This window comes from Armigeres subalbatus, chromosome 3 (assembly GCF_024139115.2).
Source record: "Armigeres subalbatus isolate Guangzhou_Male chromosome 3, GZ_Asu_2, whole genome shotgun sequence".
NCBI classification, from domain to species: domain Eukaryota; kingdom Metazoa; phylum Arthropoda; class Insecta; order Diptera; family Culicidae; genus Armigeres; species Armigeres subalbatus.
The window spans coordinates 198,508,857-198,530,145 of record NC_085141.1 but is presented as its reverse complement, the minus strand read 5'-3'; the positions used below and the strand labels follow the sequence as shown (position 1 = coordinate 198,530,145).

Below are 21,289 nucleotides of genomic sequence, written 5' to 3'. Positions count from 1 at the left end.
AGTACAACCCAACCTTTTTTATGCGAATTAAATGGGATTTTTTATGCGAATTAAATGGGACTACACTCGTGAACAAAGATCTGTAGTGCTGATTTAAATATGGTACCCGCTTCTTGTGGTACAGAGAAAATATATTGTAGACAATATAAGTTCTAGTCTTTTTTGAATGGAATGCGTTCACAACATATGCTCTTGGTTACCCAAAAAATTCCTAGAGTTAGGCCTTCCGATCTACACGTGTAACCAAAAATCAATTTGCCCTATTTCAATCTGGTACATGCTCTCTGTAGTACAAAGAATGGAATGCGTCCACAACATATGCTCTTGATTATCCAAGAAATTTCTGGAGTAAGGCCTTCCGGTCTACACGCGTAACCAAAGATCAATTTACTCAATTGAAAAATGGTACATGCTCTCTGTAGTACAAAGAATGGAAGGGGCCATCCAGAAACCACGTGGTCATATTTTTGAAGATTTTCAACTCCTCTCCCCCCATGTGGCTTATCGTGGTCATTTGGCAGACTCCCCCTCCACCCCCCTATGACCACGTGGTTTTCTTCAAGTACAAAATTAAAAAAAAAAAACCTTTTGTAACTAAAACATATGGTTAACCCGATCAATTTTGTAGATGAACAATTTCAACTGATTCAAAATCAAACTAAGCCCAGCATGGAAATTAGAAATTTTCAGGAATTCGAAAATTTTGATGATGTTATCATGTTGTAATGTGTATCAGGTATTAGGATATCTAGAACTCGCACACCTTCAATGCATCAGGAGGATACAAAAAATGTGGATTCGCGAATATGTTATAAAAATTTCGAGAAAAATTTATAATGGTTTAGAAATTTTCCAAAATATCCTTATATTTTAAATTTTTTTATTAGTTTTTTTAAATAACTATAAAGTTCATCACGAAATATCCCTATAGATTCCTTAGAGTATTTGGGACCTTCCATAGCTCTGGAGGTACTGGAAATTCTTGAGATATTAACCTCAGCGAAGCATCTGAACTGAACTCCTACAAAAAAATCACAAAGTTAATGTGTAATCTTAGAGATGCAAATAAAACCTCCTACTGTTGTTTCTTTTGAGTAGCATTCCTGTAGAGATTTCAGTATTGTTTTCAGAACCATCAATATTAGAAATCAAATAAACAATCATAAATTATTATTTTTTTTAATTGTTCATTGCTAATACAGTCGACTCTCTACATCTCGATGTTCTATATCTCGATATCTCTCCCTATGTCTATGGTTTCCTCAGTCCCTTCAATCTACATACATTTGGGCTTTCTACATCTCGATAACCTCCCTATCTCTATATCTCTCTATCTCGATGGGTTCTGATCATATTTTGTTCAGGATTCACTCTCCTTATGTCGATATGTTCAAATTTTTAGGCTACTAGACCATCTTTGGATAATAACAAACACATCAACAACAGGAAACGACATTTGTTTTGTTGTCGTTTTTCATAGCAACTAGCATTTTTGGATCTAGTACCCATTCCAATTTTACTTCCATTAGGCTTTCAGCGATCGTGTACGTACACGCACGTTTCACTCACACTTTTACTCGGTTTGTTTGCAACCACGAGCAGCTGTCACGGCAAAATCAAATGGGATTGTTTGCAACCACGAACCTGCGTTCGTGTTGGTGAGAAATGTCGGCTAGACCCTAATTCCTCGATCTCTCTCTATCTCGATGGTCCCTTCAATATCGAGATGTGGAGAGGCGACTGTATTGATTTGTTCATGAAAATTTTGTATTTTTTCGTTGAACATTTTGATTTCTTTATGGAAAATTTTTATTTCATAATTGCAGTTTTTGCTTTTACAAGTGTTGTGTGTATTATTATTATTTCTTGGCAATTTCCTATTTTATTATGGAAAATTTCTATTTTTTTCTCTACTAAAGAGATTTTCAATCCAGAGCTGGCTCATCTCTCAAAATTTCTAATTCTTCATTGAAATTTTATTTTGATATCGACTCGTGGAAGCCAATGATGCCATACTAAAAATATTTTCTCGGTCACTCTGATGGTTCCTTGGAATAATTTTCCAAGGAACTTCTATTCCACATCTCGAATATGCTTCAGTCAATGGTTCTAGCTTAACGTTCAGGATGAGCCATCTTATCTGACTACCCATCTGTTCAGAATGATTCAAACATTTATTTACTTACATGCTCTTAGAATCGAAATCTTCCCAAGGTTTCGGATATCTGAGTTTTCATGGTCAGTCAAATTTGAGCTCCCATATTTTTTCTGTAAAGCCAATTTCTAGAACAATTTTACTGAAGAAAATGGTGGCCTAGCTCTCTTTTGTGATTTTATAGACAATCTAAAACGCTGGGCATATATGACCCATCATTCCTGAAAGGGTTGAGATTTGTTTTGGAATTCAATTTCAATCGTTATTAGAACACTATTTTTTAACCTAGATTATTTTAGGAACTGGAGTGTTTTTTCTGGAACACTGCCACTTTTTTTCATATCGCAGGAATCTCCTTAGTTCTAAGACCCTTTTATGAATTTAAAAAGCATTTTATTTAGAATTTCATGTTGATTTTTCAAATGCAAGTTTCTCTATGTCATAACCTTTTTCATGCGCACTACTAGAATTTTGTGCATTTTGTTAGAACATTTAGGTGCATTATTAATTTTTTCGATCAATTATCCTAATTAATCATAAAAACTAGGCTTAAATTATTGCCTACATTTATTGCTTGGATCAATTTTAAATTCCAAGATCTTCGTAATTTTCAAGAATAATTATTCTGGAGTTGCAAGGGAAACCCTTCGGAATATTGATAAGAAATTCTTCGTAGTCTCCCCGGAAAATCTTTAGATGCATTAGGTGCATTATTAATTTTTTCGATCAATTATCCTAATTCAGCTTGAGCTTGAGCTTGATTGACTGCTCGTAGTTGCTACTCCATTATGACCAGATCAGCTGTTCTTGCACAGGGAACCAACAGATGTTTGCTTGGGACTAGCACACATATTCAATGTACAAGTACTGGTGTATATCTCATTTGTTAGGTCATACTGGCGCCTGCCACGTCAGAATGCAAGTCAATGTAGGGAAGGGGGAGGAAATGATGATGCAATCACTCGCCCACTGCAAGCCGAATATACCTCTGCACTTGCCACGAGTTCATGCGGAATTTGTTGGAATTTTTGGGTTAGGTTGGAGAGGCAGAGGTCCGTCTTGGTTAACGAGCTGCCAATGTGATAGATAGGAGAAGGTAACTGATGGAATTTCTAATTGGATGAAGGAAACGAGCTCTATAGTTCATTTCCAATTCTAGCAGATTACTGTTAGAATACTCAAGTTGAAGGTATAGGAATAGTATTGGAAACGGTATGGAAGTCCATTTCCAGTTCTAGCGATTGCTAGAACATGAGAAATAAAGAGAAAGATACAAAGTAGGAGAATGGAACGAACCTGGGATTAAACCCACGACCTCCTGCGTATGAGGCAGAAGCAGTAGCCATATGACTACCAAGCCCGCTTATTTCGATCAATTATCCTAATTAATCATAAAAACTAGGCTTAAATTATTGCCTACATTTATTGCTTGGATCAATTTTAAATTCCAAGATCTTCGTAATTTTCAAGAATAATTATTCTAGAGTTGCAAGGGAAACCCTTCGGAATATTGATAAGCAATTCTTCGTAGTCTCCCCGGAAAATCTTTAGAATTTCAACGACATTTGTTTCCGAAATTCTGTGGAAGAGCTCCGAAAAATGTTCGGTAGAAATTTTGAGGAACTAGAAGAATCCGTAGAAGGACCCGAAATGCAAACTTTACGATGAAAATTCCAATTCCAAATTCCAATAAACATCAAATTCAGAAGAATTTCCAGTATAAATTAGAAAAAAAAAATCCGGCTTACTTTTTTACAGAATCTTTGAAGATTTTTTTTCAAAATCCTGGGCAACTTTAATGAATCTTCAAAGGAAATTCTTCTAAATTTTCAATGGAGTTTTTTTTCGTTTTCCAAAAAAATTCTTAGAAATTTTCAGCAGTTTTTTTTTTAATTTCCAAAAGAAATTATTTATTCGGAATATGCCAAAATATTTCCGATGGAAATTCCTAAGATTTTCCAGTAGAAAATCGAAAAAAGTTCATCTGAAACACCAATAATGTATTTCCCGAGGAAATTCCGATGTTTTTACAAGTGTAAATAACGTAGTAGTAAAGGTTGTACTTTTGAAACATTTCCAGTAGGAATTCCTTAAAAAAATAAATCAAAATTTAAAAGACTTTCTGATGTGAAAATTCCTTAAACTTTCTAAATCATTTCCTGTGCATTTTTGCATAGTAAAGATTTAAAGCAATGTTTAGTTGAACCTACAAAGAAATCAAAATGACATCCCGAAGAAGAATGAATTCCCGATGAAATTTTGAAATGATTTCTGGTTCAAATTCAAAAAACATGAACCTTGAGAATTCTAAAGATTTATTCTTTGAAAATCCAAAGAATTTTTTGAAGATAATCCATAGACTCTTCCGTGGAAATTCTAAATAATGCCTGGAATAAAAAAAATACTTGGAAAATTTTAAAAAATGTGATAGAATTCACAAAGAGCGTAAAAAAGTATTCCGAAAAATTTTCATTTCAAAATTCCAAATTAAAAAAAAATCAACGGAAATATCAAAGTGTTTCATGTGGCATTGGCTCCATATTCCAACTGGAAGTTGGCCTGCTTTTCAACTTAGTATATTCTATTAGCATTTCCTCAGTTATAAATTGAAAGCTTTTATATGCCAGCCATTGCACGATTATATATCTTGTGTAGCAAATACGATGGATACACTATACCTAGGGTGGCGAGAATGTTTCCCACCCGAAAACATCCTAGACAGGAACGAGAATTGAACTCGTCATCTCCGGATTGGCAATCCTACACCTTTGCTCGCAAGGCTAACTGGAGACTGAACATTTTGAAGTGCACTCCTCAAAATGTTCGAAAAACTTCTTTTGGAAATGAAGAAGAATTTCTGGTGAAGATTCGGAAGAACTTGTTGAAGAAACTCATTAGAATGTTTTTCCACCGAAAATTATATGTATTTCGCACGGGACTGTTTTGAATTTTCAGACAGAATTCACATGGAATTTTTTTCGGAGTTTTAAGGAAATTTTTTCGGAAATTACACTGGAGACGTATTGTTTTTTTTTTCATTATCAATTTGTAGCAAAATTTCAAAGCAAAATTTTTCAGAGAGAATTGTTCAAAAATCATTCTGAATGCTAACACTTTATCAGGATTGTGTGATGTAATGTCAAAGTTTTTAAAGGAAATTTCTTTACTTGATTTTTCCTGAATATCCACAAGAAATTCTTTTGAATTTTTCTTCTTAAGATTTTTTCGTGGACTATTGTAAAAACATGAACATTTTTCAAAATTGTAGCTGCAGTCCGCTGATGCAAAAGTGTCGGCGGCGTGATGCCAAAAATTGGAAATTGAGACTGAATCGCAACCTGTTTTTTCGTTTATTTTTGTATGGATATAGGATCTTAGGCTAAGATGGTCAAATAATGCAGATATGCATCGGCGTTGCGACCGACGCTGCGTTATCGATTTTTCTCGATGCACATCTACGTCTTTTTAACGCTGAGTTGAAAAGACGCTACGTGGGCATCGGCCCTTAGATGCCCTTTTCGTTTAATGATTAAATCATTAAATTTTTATGATTAAATCATTAAGTTTTAATGATTTGTATTTTTACACCGCTATTGTTATTTACTAAAAGTTTTTCGTGTAAAAAAGCCACGTGGTTCGAGAGCAACACCCCCCTCCCCCCACGTGGCTTATCGTGTTTATTTTCCAAACCCCCCTCCCCCCATATATGACCACGTGGTTTCTGGACGGCCCCGAATGCGTTTACAACATATGCTCTTGGCTATACAAGAAATTCCTGGAATAAGGCCTTCTGATCTACACGCGTAACCAAAGATTAATTTACTCAATTGAAAAATGGTACATGCTCTCTGTGGTACAAAGAATGCAATACGTTCACAACATATGCTCTTGGTTATCCAAGAAATTCCTGGAGTATAGCCTTCCGGTCTACACGCGTAACCAAAGATCAATTTACTCAATTGAAAAATGGTACATGCTCTCTGTAGTATAAAGAATGGAATGCATTCACAACATATGCTCTTGGTTACCCAAGAAATTCCTGGAGTAAGGCCTTCTGATCTACACGCGTAACCAAAGATCAATTTACTCAACTGAAAAATGGTGCATGCTCTCTGTGGTACAAAGAATGGAATGCGTTAACAACATATGCTCTTGGTTATCCAAGAAATTCCTGGAGTAATGCCTTCCGATCTACACGCGTAACCAAAGATCAATTTACTCAATTGAAAAATGGTGCACGCTCTCTGTGGTACAAATAATGGAATGCGTTCACAACATATGCACTTGGTTATCCAAGAAATTCCTGGAGTAAGGCCTCCGATCTACACGCGCAACTAAAGATCATTTTGCTTTACAACTAAGCTACAATGCGCATATTACATATTCAAACAGGCTTGTAGATTATTTGTTACGCGAGTAGATCTGCAGGCCTTCACTTCAGGGTTTTCTTGGATAACCGCGAACATCTTCCCTACGCATATTCTATCAAATGTACCACAATGAGCATATTACATATTCAAAACAGGCCTGTAGAACATTGTTTACGCGTGTAAATTTGGAGGCCTTGACTTCAGGGGTTTCTTGGATAACCGTGAACATCTTCCTTACGCATATTCGATCATATGTACCACAATCGGCATATTACATATTCAAACCAGGGCTGTAGATCATTGGTTACGCATGTAGATCTGGAGACTTTAACTTCAGGGGTTTCTTGGATAACCGCGAACATCTCCCCTACGCATATTCTATCATATGTACCATATTGAGCATATAACATATTCAAAACAGGCCTGTAGATTATTTGTTACGCGTGTAGATCTGCAGGTCTTCACTTCAGGGGTTTCTTGGATAACCGTGAACATCTTCCATACGCATATTCGATCATATGTACCACAATTAACATATTACATATTCAAAACAGGCCTGTAGATTATTTGTTACGCGAGTAGATCTGCAGGCCTTCACTTCAGGGGCTTCTTGGATAACCGTGAACATCTTCCATACGCATATTCGATCATATGTACCACAATTAACATATTACTTATTCAAAACAGGCCTGTAGATCATTGGTTACGGGTGTATATCTGGATGCCTTAACTTCAGGGGTTTCTTGGATAACCGCGAATATCTTCCATACGCATATTCGATCATATGTACCACAATGGGCATATTACATATTCAAAACAGGCCTGTATATCATTGGTTACGCGTGTATATCTGGAGGCCATAACTTCAGGGGTTTCTTGGATAACCACGAACTTCTTCAATACGCATATTCGATCATATGAACCACAATGGGCATATTACATATTCAAAACAGGCCTGTAGATTATTCGTTACGCGAGTAGATCTGCAGGCCTTCACTTTAGAGGTTTCTTGGATAACCGCGAACATTTTCCCTACGCATATTCTATCATATGTCCCACAATGAGCATAAAACATATTAAAAACGGGCCTGTAGATTATTTGTTACGTGAGTAAATCTGCAGGCCTTCACTTCAGGGGTTTCTTGGATACCCGCGAACATCTTCCCTACTTACATTCTATCAAATGTACCACAATGAGCATATTACATATTAAAAACCGGCCTGTAGATCATTGGTTACGCGTGTAGATCTGGAGGCCTTAACTTCAGGGGTTTCTTGGATAACCGCGAACATCTTCCATACGCATATTCGATCATATGTACCACAATGGGCATATTACATATTCAAAACAGGCCTATAGATCATTGGATACGCATGTAGATCTAAAGGCCTTCACTTCAGAGTTTTCTTGGATAACCAAAAACATCGTACATTCACATATTTCACAATGGATACAAAACATATTCAGAACAGTATGCAACAGAAAACAGAAAGCATCTTTTACTTATTTTTTTAGTTTATCCTATTTTAAACGAAAATGCGTCGGATTTAACTTTTAGTATGTCAGGCTTAGTGTGTAAATGTTAGTAAGAGGAATTAGTTATTCTGATAACTTTGTCTAGCAGGCAAAGTCGTGAATTCCTAGCGTCCTTGACGAAGTCTTTTTCTGGGCGCCTCTTTCGAACTAAAGGCCTTCACCTCCTCTTAGGCCTAACCAGGTTTAAGCGTATGAGCAAGCACCGTTCAAGAGTTAAGCAAGCATGAAGAAGGCCTTAAAAAAAACAAATGTATTGAAAATGAAGTCCAGAACGGATTGAAAAATTAGTAGAATTGCTGAAAGTAAAGACTCATTATTGCCTTCAGGTTCTGTAATTGCCGGTCTAGCCAACCGGGAGCACTTACGAGACTCCCCGAATCAACTGCCTCAGGGTCGGCACACTCTCGTAAATTTACCGCGGAACAGTGAATCTTCGCACTTGAATTAAGGAAAACCTACCAGCACTTTTCAAAGATTTTCACAACTTTATTAGCTACACTCCTTCTAACTTTCCTCCCACTTCCTTATCCACTAGCTAACCTTACACTTACACTTTCTTCACTCCACAACCACTTCCTCTCCTTCTCCGCGTTTCTGCTCTCTCTCTGTCTCTACGGATGGCTTAGACCACGTCTGGTCACGTTCCGCATCGTGGGTGGCACAAGGGTTCGTCCGCGGATAGTTGACGATCTAGCTGCGCGTCCTAGTGTACCGATCGGTACACGGATGTTCGGATCGGTCTTCGGCGAATAACGGTGCCGGAATCTACCCGGCGAAGGGGTTCTAGAACGGCACAATGACTCCCTGGGAACTGGACCATATCGCAGATACAGCGGTCGAAATAGCGACACCACGGTGGAACAACGGGGTCCTAATTTGATTAAAACGGAAATCACGTATCACAAACACGATCACAATACAGGCATTCCACAAGTAGCCTGGAGATGGGGTTGGGCGGTTACCTGATTTTCCTCCTTATGCTCACAATCTGGTAAATTGAAACTGTTTAAATTTAAACTTTTACGTAGCGCTTTGGACATCTATCACATCATCATTCACGAAGAAGAGGGCTTTAAAAACATGACAAATCGTGACCTATCGTGACAAATCATATCTCGCGCATAGTTTCATAAGAGCGTAACTGCATTGATCGATTTCTCTTCATAGATTTTTTCTTTCGTTAAAAACGCAAAAGATTCAAAGCTACAACCATGATTGTTGCTTCTGAAGAAGATGCAACCATCCTTTACCACCTCAAACTATAAAATCCGTAGCAAACTGTCTAAATTCGCTGCAATGTTAAAAATAGGTCATCGACAAAGAGGAATCGATTGATGCAGTTACGCCCGATCATAAGCGCGAGATATATAAATTTAGGATAGTTAGCCACCTCTGAAGTGGATCGGTAGATTATCGGATTCGCTATCGAGCTTTGAATAGCTCGTGCTGATTGTATTGCGGATTCATTTTGCTCATCTTTAGTATACTTTAGCACAGAGCATTAGTGATAATCATAGATTTAATCATGATTAATGAATAATGGGTGTTTTAATCATTATTAATTAATCATAATCATACAAAAAATACGATTCAATCATTAATCACTAATCGTTAATCATAGAATTTTACATTCAATCATTATTCACTAATAATATTCATAATTATTTTTAGTTTATTCATCAATCATCAATTTTAATCATTGCATACATCGCTTATATTCATTATTATTTAATCATAATCATATAATTTTTATACCTTTTAATAACCCAATTTGGAATAAAGGTTACTTGCTTTTTGATCACTATGCAAATCATTCAATTTGATTATTCATAAACATTAATCATTAATCATATCGATCGTTAATCATTAATCATACACATATTGTGTCAACATTTAATCATGATTAGGATTCGTTAATCACACTCCAAACGTTTTATTCATTAATCATAATCGTTAATCATTGTCAAAAATTAATTTAATCGTTAATCATAATCATTAATCATTATCAAAAACGAATAAATCATAATTCATAATCTTTAATCATAGAGTTGAATGATTTAGTCATAAAAAATTTAATCATTTACTGGAAGCTTTATTCATTAACGCTCTGCTAAACTTTAGCATAATCAATTAGTTTTAAGGTAAAATAAGGGTTTTAACAGAATTATATTCGTTATGTGCGTTGTGTGGTTTTAACAGAAGAATTGCAAACATACGCTTCACGATAAATTTCTTTTCAAACCGCTTCCATAACCTGCTTCTGTTACTAAAACTCTATTTGTTGCATGACAGTAAGGACAATACAAAAATTTAAAAACAATTAGGGAGCGGACCATTTGGGCAGCACCCCCTATTCCCGTCCGCAACGTTAATAACTCGACCGCGTTCCAACCAAAGGGCTTGATTTTTTGTATATCACTAGATTTCGACAGAATCTAACCATGTACTAGAAAAAAAGTAGCTCGGTTGTAATGCGATCGAGTAATGAACGTTGTGGACAGGAATAGGGGGTACTGCCCAAATGGTTCGCTACCCTATGTCTCTCCCCCTCTTGGATTTTTTTGCCCAAAAATAATATTTCGAGGGGGCAACAAAAAAAATCGGGTTATTTTGAGGATTTTAAAAACATTCTTTAACAAATCCGAGGAGTTTTTTTTTTCATTTTTTTGTTATTCCCCGCTCCTTTAACCCACCTTTCGGAGACCAGTAGGACATATTTCAAATTAAATATTTTTAACGACCTTATTTGGCTTCCAAAAATTTCACTTAAATAGCGTACGTAAGCAATTTAACAAAAATTCCGCGGAAAAAAATTAAACTTTCGTTTCGTTTCGAAAAATTTCGAATTAAATACTTTGATTTCGTATCGTTTCGTGGTATTGAAAACAAATTTATATTTCGTTTCGCTTCGTTTCGAATCAACATAGGGAGCGTCCACAAATTACGTAACGCTTAGAGAGGGGTGGGTTGGGTTGGTTTGAGTGAAGTGTGACGGTCCATACAAAATTTTCAGATGTTTCATACAAAAAGTGTGACATAGGGTGGAGGGGGGGTTGAAAATGCTCATTTTTTGCGTTACGTAATTAATGGATCTTCCCATAGACATTTTAAATTTCTTTCGTTTCGTTTCGTTTCGCTAAGAAAAAGTGTATTATCGCATACCCTTAATGCCAACGGTAAACAAGTGATGGTTAGCATTTCCGTAGCGGGGAAATTTTCTCGTTATGTGCGAGTCTACGATCTTCCGCCGGAGATTTCAGATTCCGAAATATCATCGGTACTGTCAAAGATGGTCAAAGTTTAGTAAGGTCAAACGAACCGTTCGTGTACGATTCCCAGCTGGACATGTTTACTGGAGTCCGAGGAATCTACATGGACATCGAAATCCGGAAAAACTTATTTCAACCATCGACAGTTTGATTTTGGAGTGATTAGTGCTGTCCAATGAGCAGCTCGAAGTTGTTCCCGTCCTGCTCGTTCTTTTTTGTCAACAAATGGGCATGAACAGGACAGGGAGAAACTTCGAGCTACTTCAAGCTCTAATTGGACAGCACTATTATATAGCCTTTTCCTTTCACTTAGTATACGAGAAAAACAAAACACACACACACCGTCTTTTCAATAAAAAGAGAAATAAAAGCATATTTCCATATCATTCATTTGTTATAATTATATTTTCAATATTGAAGTAAATTTGTTTCAAATACCACAATACGTAACACGCCTGCGTAGCGCAAACAAAGCGAAATTATAGATATTTCCCAAAGAAGAGTCAAAAACAATACTTCTGAATGTTGAAACAACATTGAATCCTGAATCTTGAGCATCAACTCTTGAAAAGCCAATTGGAAGGTTTCTAAAACTGAGCAATTTGCGGTTGATTTCAGAGGCCAGATCAGAAAAAAATTCAATCCTGGAAAAAAAAGCAGAAAAACATGGACTGCACAAATAAAAAATACGTCTTGACTGATCGATGCCTACTGATCCAGTTCGCCGCAAGCCAGGTTTCAGAATTGATCAAAAGTGGCCACTTCCCCAAGGGAATCAGCGTTCCAGGGTGTTCCGGAATTTGTCTAGCTGGACCTATTTGGCCTCAAAACACATTCCTATGTACTTGATTTGCAAAATCATGAATTTTGATACGTCGCAAGTCAGGTCTCAAAATTGTTTAAAAAGTGTCTACTTCCTCCAGGGAACCAGAATTCTAATACAAGATTACGTTGAGCTTGTTTTGCTAGCATTAGCATTAGCATTAGCATTGTTACGGTGTAATTCGTAGATTGGACACTAGTGATAATCATGTTTTACTTTTGAGATCCTTGTCTAGAATGCTATCAGAAATCAAGAAATGGAGTGGTCCTTGATTCCAGTCTTAAACAAAGATAACAAAAGCATGAAGATTACTACTCCTGGCCACGCCCATCTTCACCGTAACTAGGGAGAGGAAGGAAGTGTTGATGTGGTACTTTCTTAACGAGAGGCCACCTACTTAGCGACACCCTCATAAATATCACGGAGTTGGATAATGAGGAAGGTATTCGTTGGGTCAGGATTTGCCTGTAGCTGGCAATGTAACCGTGGTAGATCTTACCCCGTAACACACCACGTAATGGTGTCTACCCAACTTGTTTTGCTAATTCATAAAGTATGATTTGTGACAAAGCAGGTTCCAGAATTGATCAAAAAGTGGCCATTTTCCTCAGGGAACCAGCATTCCAGGGTGTTCCGGAATGTGACCAGATGGATCATATACCCTCAAAACACATTAATATGAACTTGTTTTGCAAAATCATGAAGTTCAACACGTCGTCCTAGTAGCACATTTCGAACACATATGGGTGCAGCAACTTAAATGTGACTGAATCTGGTCCCATATTATAAGCTACGGCATCTAACTGTGCTTCTCGGGCGAAAGACGTCCTTCCGGCTCGATCAGGCAGTGGCCTTTTTATCGGGCCGGGATGTGATCTCTGTACTCCCATCAATATCTCCAGAAAAATGTCAATTTGCGAAACGGAGACCCATGTCCCTAAAACTTGGAATTTTGTGATCGATTGCAGAAAACAGAACCAAATTCGGATACAAGACTGTTGAGAACCATTATTTTAAAAATTTAGTTTCCCTAAAATTTGGGGGTCAGGTACCTACGTAAGTATTTATTAAACCAATCGTTGGCTTTTCCGGGAGAGCTCCGCGATGAAAAAAAAAACCTGCACAATGCTCGCCCGGTGGTTTCTGCATATTCGTTGTTTCGGCTGCACCAATTTAGAACAAAATTTATAAAATTATGATTGTTTATTTTGCTTTTTTAATGCACTCGAAAATCGTTATAACTGCTTGATGAATAACTTTAGCTGTTTTTGTTATAATTTGTTACAACAGATGGTTGCGCCGGAGGAAGTACCGCAACACAACATGGAAAATACTGGAACCTTTGGAAAACTGAAGCAAACATTATCATCATCACTTCTTACAGCTCAAGATAGAGGTTGATCCTTCGATATTATTTACAAAATATATGACTTTTAAACCAATTTCATCTACAGTAAATAAAATGTCACCCAGACCTTCTTTGATTCCTGATACTGAAAGCAGTGGACAATCTGAGCCGACGGTAGGACTACTACAGTCAAGTAGAACTTCGGAAGCTCCAAAGCCAGTGGGACGATCTGGATCATGCCGAATTTGTTTGAAAGCTTTTAAACCAAATGAGTTCAGTAAAACTTGCGTAGAATGCGATCAGAAAGTATGCGAGGATTGTGCCAGTTATAGCAAATTAGACGAGTGTGAATTTATGGTAATTCATTACATTTTATTATTATATCAAGGTTCTTCAATTTTTTGTGCTTTAATATCGCAACAATACATCTAGGAAACATGGCGCTGTAGTGTATGTCGTAGAAAAATGGCTTCAAGAGTATTCATTCCACAAGAGTCTACAGATTCCGTTTTAGAAATTCCTGTATTGGAGACTCTGCAACGGCGTCATTCCGACGTTAAACTCGGATCTACGCAATGCTTAGGAGTGGACAATGGTGCAGCTTTGGTACCGCCTAGAAGCCCAGAGCTGAGGCGACATTCAGACGTCTCACCAGCGTCACTCAAAGAATTAGAAAAATTGAAGGGTACAAATGCAGCTGACACTGACTGGAGGAAAGGCCACAGTGCAGCACCAAGCAGATCAAATAGTCCTCCACGTCGTATGGAATTAGAGACCGCTACATCCCGAATAGCTTCAAGGCGACCGTCAATGCGAATGACTAGACAGCGTAGTTACGATGACGAAATGAAATCTAACAATGAATCAAAAATAATGGAACCTAGTCTAGGACTACCAGCCCCCATGCCTCGAAGGTTTTTCTGAAGACAATTAACAGCTAAATAACAATTTATAATGATAAGAATAATTCTTTTACTTTTGTCTTCATCAGAAAATCTGCATATGATGTATATGCCCCTGGAGTTTTAGCAAGTGCTTTGCAAGCTGCATCGCTGAAGGAACCTGAAGCACCAGGATCCAGAAGGCCTTCGTTCAAAATGCCTGTCAATGATAATAGCTTAGAGCACGAAGATATTCCGAGTCCAGATCACATCATACAAACGGCTCTAACAGTGGACGAGGAGCGAAGAAATAAGCGTCGTGGGTCCCAACTGTAAGTTGATACCAGATTTGTATATCTAAATTTATATATTGATGCCAACCCTCGGTAGACCCGACATTTCTGCTTTGCGGAATGCCCAGAATACCGGAAACCTGCCGGTTTATCAAATACCTGCACTTGAAGATCTAGAGGCTCCTAGACGACAAACATCGCTTGATGGTGAAGCCATCAAAATAGTGATCCATGATGTTGATTCTGGTCCGCTTTGTGCTTCTAAAAGACGTGTTGTTTTACAAAAGGATCCAGCGGACAAAGCACACAGAAGTAAGTATTATCTATGTAAGCATTATCAATACTAGAAAAAAAACCTGAATAATCCACCTAGCAGTGCTGGTGCCTTTCTCGTGCAAAAAGAATACTAAAAAATATGAGCGAATGCTTTTTAGCGTGTTTTGCGCATAGAAAACAGTATTTGGGCCATAACTTCTGATCCCATACTCCAATTTAGCCAATTTTCAATACCAATGGGACAGGATTCTCGGTCGAATGGAACTTGTTCGGCCAATGCTAAGTTCCAAAACGTGTGTCTACAAAATGTTGTACACATGCACACATACACACACATATACATACATACACACAAACAATGGAAACAATAATGGTCGGGGATGTAGTCCTGCCTCCCCCGTTTGCTGTTGGAGGTGATCCCTAACCCCGCACTTCCTGGACAACCCAGGATGTCTGTTGAGCAGATTCTCCTTCCATTGCTTAGGAAGAAAAAAAACATACACACAAACAGACATCACCTCAATTTGTCGAGCTGAGTTGTTTGGTATATAACACCACAGACAAACAGACGTAACAGCTAGAACAATTTGTTTCAAAATCCATCGCCCAGTTATTTGTCCACCACCTAACGTGCATGTTGTACGAAACAAAGTTTAGTACGACAATGTCAACAGAATGCGCTAGTGTGAGATGTCAAATACAAAGGTATACGATGCGCGCGCCCCTGGATTTAAAACTCGCAAGCAGTTGAATTTAAAACGACCGTTGAGCTCATGGTCGATGGGAATTTTCTCAGTGTTACGTCTGTTTGTCTGTGATAACACTATGAGTCTCTGAGCCTTCTATCAAAAGTTTGGTTCTGGATCATATAGCCACAGACAAACAGACGTAACACTAGAGAAATTTGCATCGACCATGGCTTCAACGATCAATTTGAATTTGATCGATTGCGCGTTTCACAACTAGAGGCGCTAGCGTCGTAATCCTTCGAGTTTGACATTTCACTCCAACGCCTTCTGGTGACAATGTCATACGAAACATTGTTTCGTGCAACATGCTCGCAAGATGGGGGTAGAGGAGTTGGACGATGGATTTTTTTTTGAAAAATGTTCAAACTGTTACGTCTGTTTGTCTGTGATATATACTTAGTATACGAGAAAGTCAAAACATATTTCCAAGAGAAAATAATAGAACGGATAAAAATACAAAATACAGGTGCGTGCCGGAACAGGGACGGAAATAGTAGATATTTTTATGCCATTTATTCGACGAAGCAGGCGTAGCATCGCCGACGAGTCAGACAGTGCTCTTGAATGTTTTCCTCCGTCCCAAAAAATATGTTCGTACAATAACGCATGATAGATTTTGATTTTAACTAATTTTATTTGCTAATTATTTAATACATGCATTCATCTCTTAGACTAGGTGTTCCATACAAAACAATGAAAAAAGCGACAATCAACATCAAGAATACAAGAAACGAGTAATAAAGAACTGGCTGTTGGCACAGCATACAACATGGCTGGTCTCAAAATATGTTTGTAAATTTAAAAAATGTGTTTAAGTCAAAGTCTTGATTTTCTGTTTATAAGTGCATATGCATTTAATATATTTGTTACATTTGGCTTGAATGCAGTCCATGTGATTTTTTGAAGTTAATTTTTGAGCAAAAGTACTAAGTATTTAACTTCGCTAGACCAACTATTTGGAACCCCATTCATAGTGACAAAATAAGAAGCTCTCGGCTAATGTGGGAAAATTATAAGCTGAGTTTCGAAAACTTTCGGAAAAATTTTCCATTTTTGCAAGTAAGTGGAAGAAATATTCAAACCTTTTTGTAATCCACTACAAATTAGAGGGGCCTTTTTAGCCTAGCGGTAACATGCGCGGCTATAAAGCAAGACCATGCTGAGGATGGCTGGGTTCGATTACCCGGTGCTGGTTTAGACAATTTTCGATTTGGAAATTGTCTCGAATTCGCTGGGCATAAAAGTATCGTCGTGGTTAATCGCTGTTAATAACTGTGGAAATGCTGAATGAACACCCTGGTGGCAAATCAGATAAGTCAGAAGTAAAAATGTTATATACTGCCGCGATTCGCATAAGAGTCCCATGTCGATTTTTGACGATTTTGATTTTCTATCAGAAATTAGCATAACATTACCTCATCTTTAAGAAAAACGGTTAAAATAATAGGCTTTGTTCTAGAAATTTGAAAATTAAAACCCACTTGTGTTGTCCCATCTTGCTATTTATTCGCATAACAGTCACATTCCAGAATTTGATACACTCTCACAAAACATCAACGTAATAATGCTCCATTTAATAGTCCCATATCAATGTATCCAGATGAAGAATATTATGCCAAATTTTCAGAAAGATTGGTGGTTTTATCGATTTATTAGATTTTTTTCAATTTCTCCATGTAAAACGAGTTTGAAAAATTCAACGGCATATTTCTCAAGTTGAAGAAAACTGACATGGGACGCTTATGCAAATAGGGGCAGTATATCGCTAGTCAAGTTGAAAACCGAAATGGGGGACTATCGAAGTTGGATTTTTCTCGCAATCCGTACGTTAAACCTAACTTCGCTAGTAGTGCGCTAGTCTAATTAGGCCCTAAGGGAGCATCCATAAATTACGTAACGCTTAGAGAAGGGAGGGGGGTTGCCTGAAGTGTGACAATCCATGCACAAATTTTAAATTATGCATTCAAAAAGTGTGACATAGGCGGGAGGGGGGTTGAAAAAGGCCAATTTTTGCGTTATTAATGGATCTTCCTTAATTAGACTAGCGTGCCACTAGCGAAGTTAGGTTTAAGGTCACTCCTGACGGAATCCAATTTTCAAAGTACTCGCGTTTTCAAGGGCACACCATTCGATACGGAAGCAACGCACAACTGTCATTTTTATTTTTCAGCTTTGCTGCGTCGCAGCATGCGTGAGTTCAATGGATTACGTATGGATTACGAGAAAAATCCAACTTTGCTAGTCCCCTATTCCAGTTTTCAAATTAATTGAGTATAATATGGGCACAGTATTATGCATTTAGACCAAAACTGTTTGTATGACGCTGATGAACTGGAAGCAAAGCCACTTCAGACTAGATTCACACGGAAAAATTAAATAAAAATGCAGCACTACACGGTGTTATCTGTCACAAAATCGAGCTTGTTTTGTCGCAAACAACGTCGCTGGCACCAAATTGAAGCTTGGAAGTCGATTTTCACACATTCGAACGTTCTTCCGACAATGTGTTGGGAGTCGAACTCAAGTTTTGTTTTGACGTTCATGATGGCGGAAGTAAGCTCGGAAGTAAAACGTCGGAGGTCGGAATACAATTTAGTGCTGGCGATACAATATGCTGCCTTGGGGAACACCAGATTTCGAATTTTTATATTTTACCTGCAGTGAGCGATCTGATAAATAATTTTGTCTGAAACTTGATTATGCATATGTACAACATGTGATAGATTTAGTTCGGAGAAGGTATTGGTAAGGTATTGGTATTGGTAAGCGCCGTTGCTGATGAAGCAAGTGTGTAGGAGCCGGACAATTAGGTTCTGCAGCGTCTGTACGTAACCTCCAACTGATGACAGATTAGTAGTACTTCGCGTTGGACTCGGGGGCAGCCAACCAATCACGAAGTCGAATCTTGTCGGAGTCCTCGTCGGAGTCAGTGGATAGTACTACTGAACTGTCAAAAAAGTTCATTTGACGAGGACCGAATTCATTCGTGACGTCATGCTGCAGAACCTAATGGTCCAATGCACCGAGTTCATCATTGACGTTTGAGCGGTGCGCTGTTTACTAAGAATGAATACTTTTTCATTCATCGAGTTCATGCAAGTGTTCATTTTAAGTAAACAGCACCCGTCTCAAACGTCATTGTGTTCATTCGGTGCATTGGACCATAGACTAACCACAGAGAACAGACGTTCATCTTCATTCGCGTGCTTGTGTAAAAGTTTTTTTTTTTTTTAAATCTTTATTAAAGAGATTTTCGTGTAAAAGTTTGTACTGGTCATTTTGAAGTATGTCGTTATGTCCCCCTAGTGTGCTGATGAATATGGTTAAAATTTGCCGTGTTTTACTTTTTAGCGCTAGTGTTCATTCCAAATCGCTCCTAGGCTCGCTCCTAGGTGGCAGCACTACATTGTTTATGTAGTGTATGCCAACGCCATCACTTAGTGAAAATGAGTTTTTATGACGGGCAGCCTGCGTTGGCGGCGCTGAGGTGCGATTTAAATCTTTACACACGTTTTTACCGAAATTTTGTTCGAGGATCCATGTCTGTTCTCTGTGGACTAACGCAAAATGAACTCCCCCAAGAAATTATGACGTTTATGACGGGTCGCATAATGAACGCAAAATGAACTTTTGTTCGAGTTGACGACCCGCTCAAATGTCAAAATCCATCGGGTGAGTGAATTTGATGAACCCCTGCACAAGTCTATACTAAATACTCATCCTACTTGGTTGGCATGTGTACAAAAATAGGGGAGAACGGTCCAAAATGCACCCCTTAAGCTTTTTCGATGTTTTCGCCCATATAAACAAAAATACCCAACGATTTCAACGTATAGGTGCAAAATTTACAAACCCAGCTACATTTCACAATGATCTCCTATTCAAAACAATAAGGTTTTCATCACTTTCTAACGCATTTAAAAAATGTTTTAAAAATTGGCCTGGGGCAAAACGCCCAAATGGTGGTCTAAAATGACTCAATTGCATGTAAAATGATGGTGAACGCATGGTTTGCTTTTTCTTAATGCATTGAACTAAAATCTTACGGATGTGGTGGAAGAATAGCAAATCGTTAAATTTGAGTGAATATGTAGGTATTTTGCTTAATTTTTCCAATGGAGCTCAATGATGGATAACTAATTATGTATTGTAATGGTGATATTCGTTCATAAATGTACTACAAGAGATTATATGAGTGATTTTATGAGTGAGGCCATTTTGCCCCAGGGGTGCATTTTGGACCATTCTCCCCTACATATGAGAGAGTTAGCTCTGAAAATGTATTGCGAGAGATCGGCTGGTACCTGATGTTGGGAATTTGGTTTCATCAGTACCCGCTAAGCTGCGGTGGACGACGGAGGTCCTTCGTAGCTTAGTAGGGAAAGCACCTGTCATGCGAACTGGGGTCGTGGGATCAAAGCTCACCGAAGGGGCGGTTACCCTCCAATACCTTTTCCGAACTAAATCTATCACATGTTGTACATGTGCATAATCAAGTTTCAGACATAGTAATTAATTTCCACTCCGGGTGGCTTAATACCCGGCATAGAGTAGAGTGGGGCAAGAGTACGCACTTAGTTTTCAATCGATCATGTGGCCCTTATGAAGCAAGCTTATGCATAACAAATCAGTGTCGATGATTCATATACTCTTCCTTTATGTTACCCAGTGGAAAAAATATTAAAATTATTGAGATTCGTTTTAGTAGAACCCTTATTGCAAGACAAGTGAAAAACGCACTCTCACCCCACCGGTGGGGTAAAAGTGCGCATCGAATGGGGTAAGAGTACGAATTTATCGAATCATGTGCTTTAAGTATATATTAACACAAATAAGAGTTAATAACATTTAATTGATGTTTAATGAGCATATATTAGGGAATGTTTAAAGATAACGTAACTTTTAAAGGGAGGGGTCCTAAAATGTGCACTTTCATACGAAAACCATTGTTTTTATATATACATAAAACTACAGAGGTAAAAATATATATCAGGTTTCGCGTGGCGTATACAAAGGCATTTTCCTTAAAGAAAGTCTACCAATCACGTAACGTAAAATTTGGCTATTTCATCACCCCTCCCCCCTATCTTACATTATTTATATGAATCCTCTAAAAATTATAAGGAATGTCACACATCTCGCAACCCCTCCCAGCTAAACGTTGCGTAATTTATGAATGTTTCTTTTGGTGAAATGAAATTATCAGTTAGATGAAATTGTGTTTTCGTACTATGTTTAGGTGTACAACAAGTCCTAATGCAATTTCATTATTTCGCTTCAGTGCTTTGATCGCTAAGTCCTTTCTAACACCGAATTACTTCAACTTATCCTAAAAACTTGTGATATTTTCGAATTCTGTCCCTTTTTTATTAGTTGAGGAGCTTTACGCTTTGGAAGAAGTCTTATTTCGGCCGAAGATACTAGTTTGACATCATAACTTGAAAATTCATATGCGTACTCTTGCCCCACCGGTTCCTGCGTACTTTTACCCCACATTGCCAAAAAATATTCAAGTAATGGTTTTGACTTTTTGGAAAACCAACCGGATTGGTATTCTGTACCATGAAGTACTCTATACAATACACCCA

General features: G+C 37.8%; 1 protein-coding gene across 10 annotated transcripts in view; it reads left to right on the top strand.

Moving 5' to 3' along the window:
- The window catches only part of LOC134225408 (regulating synaptic membrane exocytosis protein 1), a 160,242-nt gene that overhangs the window by 3,345 nt on the left and 135,608 nt on the right, over window positions 1-21,289 (top strand). For all 10 annotated transcript variants that reach the window (XM_062705465.1, XM_062705464.1, XM_062705463.1 and 7 more), the window contains 5 exons: window positions 13,445-13,550; window positions 13,609-13,859; window positions 13,935-14,416; window positions 14,494-14,715; window positions 14,774-14,988. In XM_062705465.1, the coding sequence (XP_062561449.1) occupies window positions 13,445-13,550; window positions 13,609-13,859; window positions 13,935-14,416; window positions 14,494-14,715; window positions 14,774-14,988 (1,276 nt within the window). The remainder of the gene's footprint in view (window positions 1-13,444; window positions 13,551-13,608; window positions 13,860-13,934; window positions 14,417-14,493; window positions 14,716-14,773; window positions 14,989-21,289) is intronic.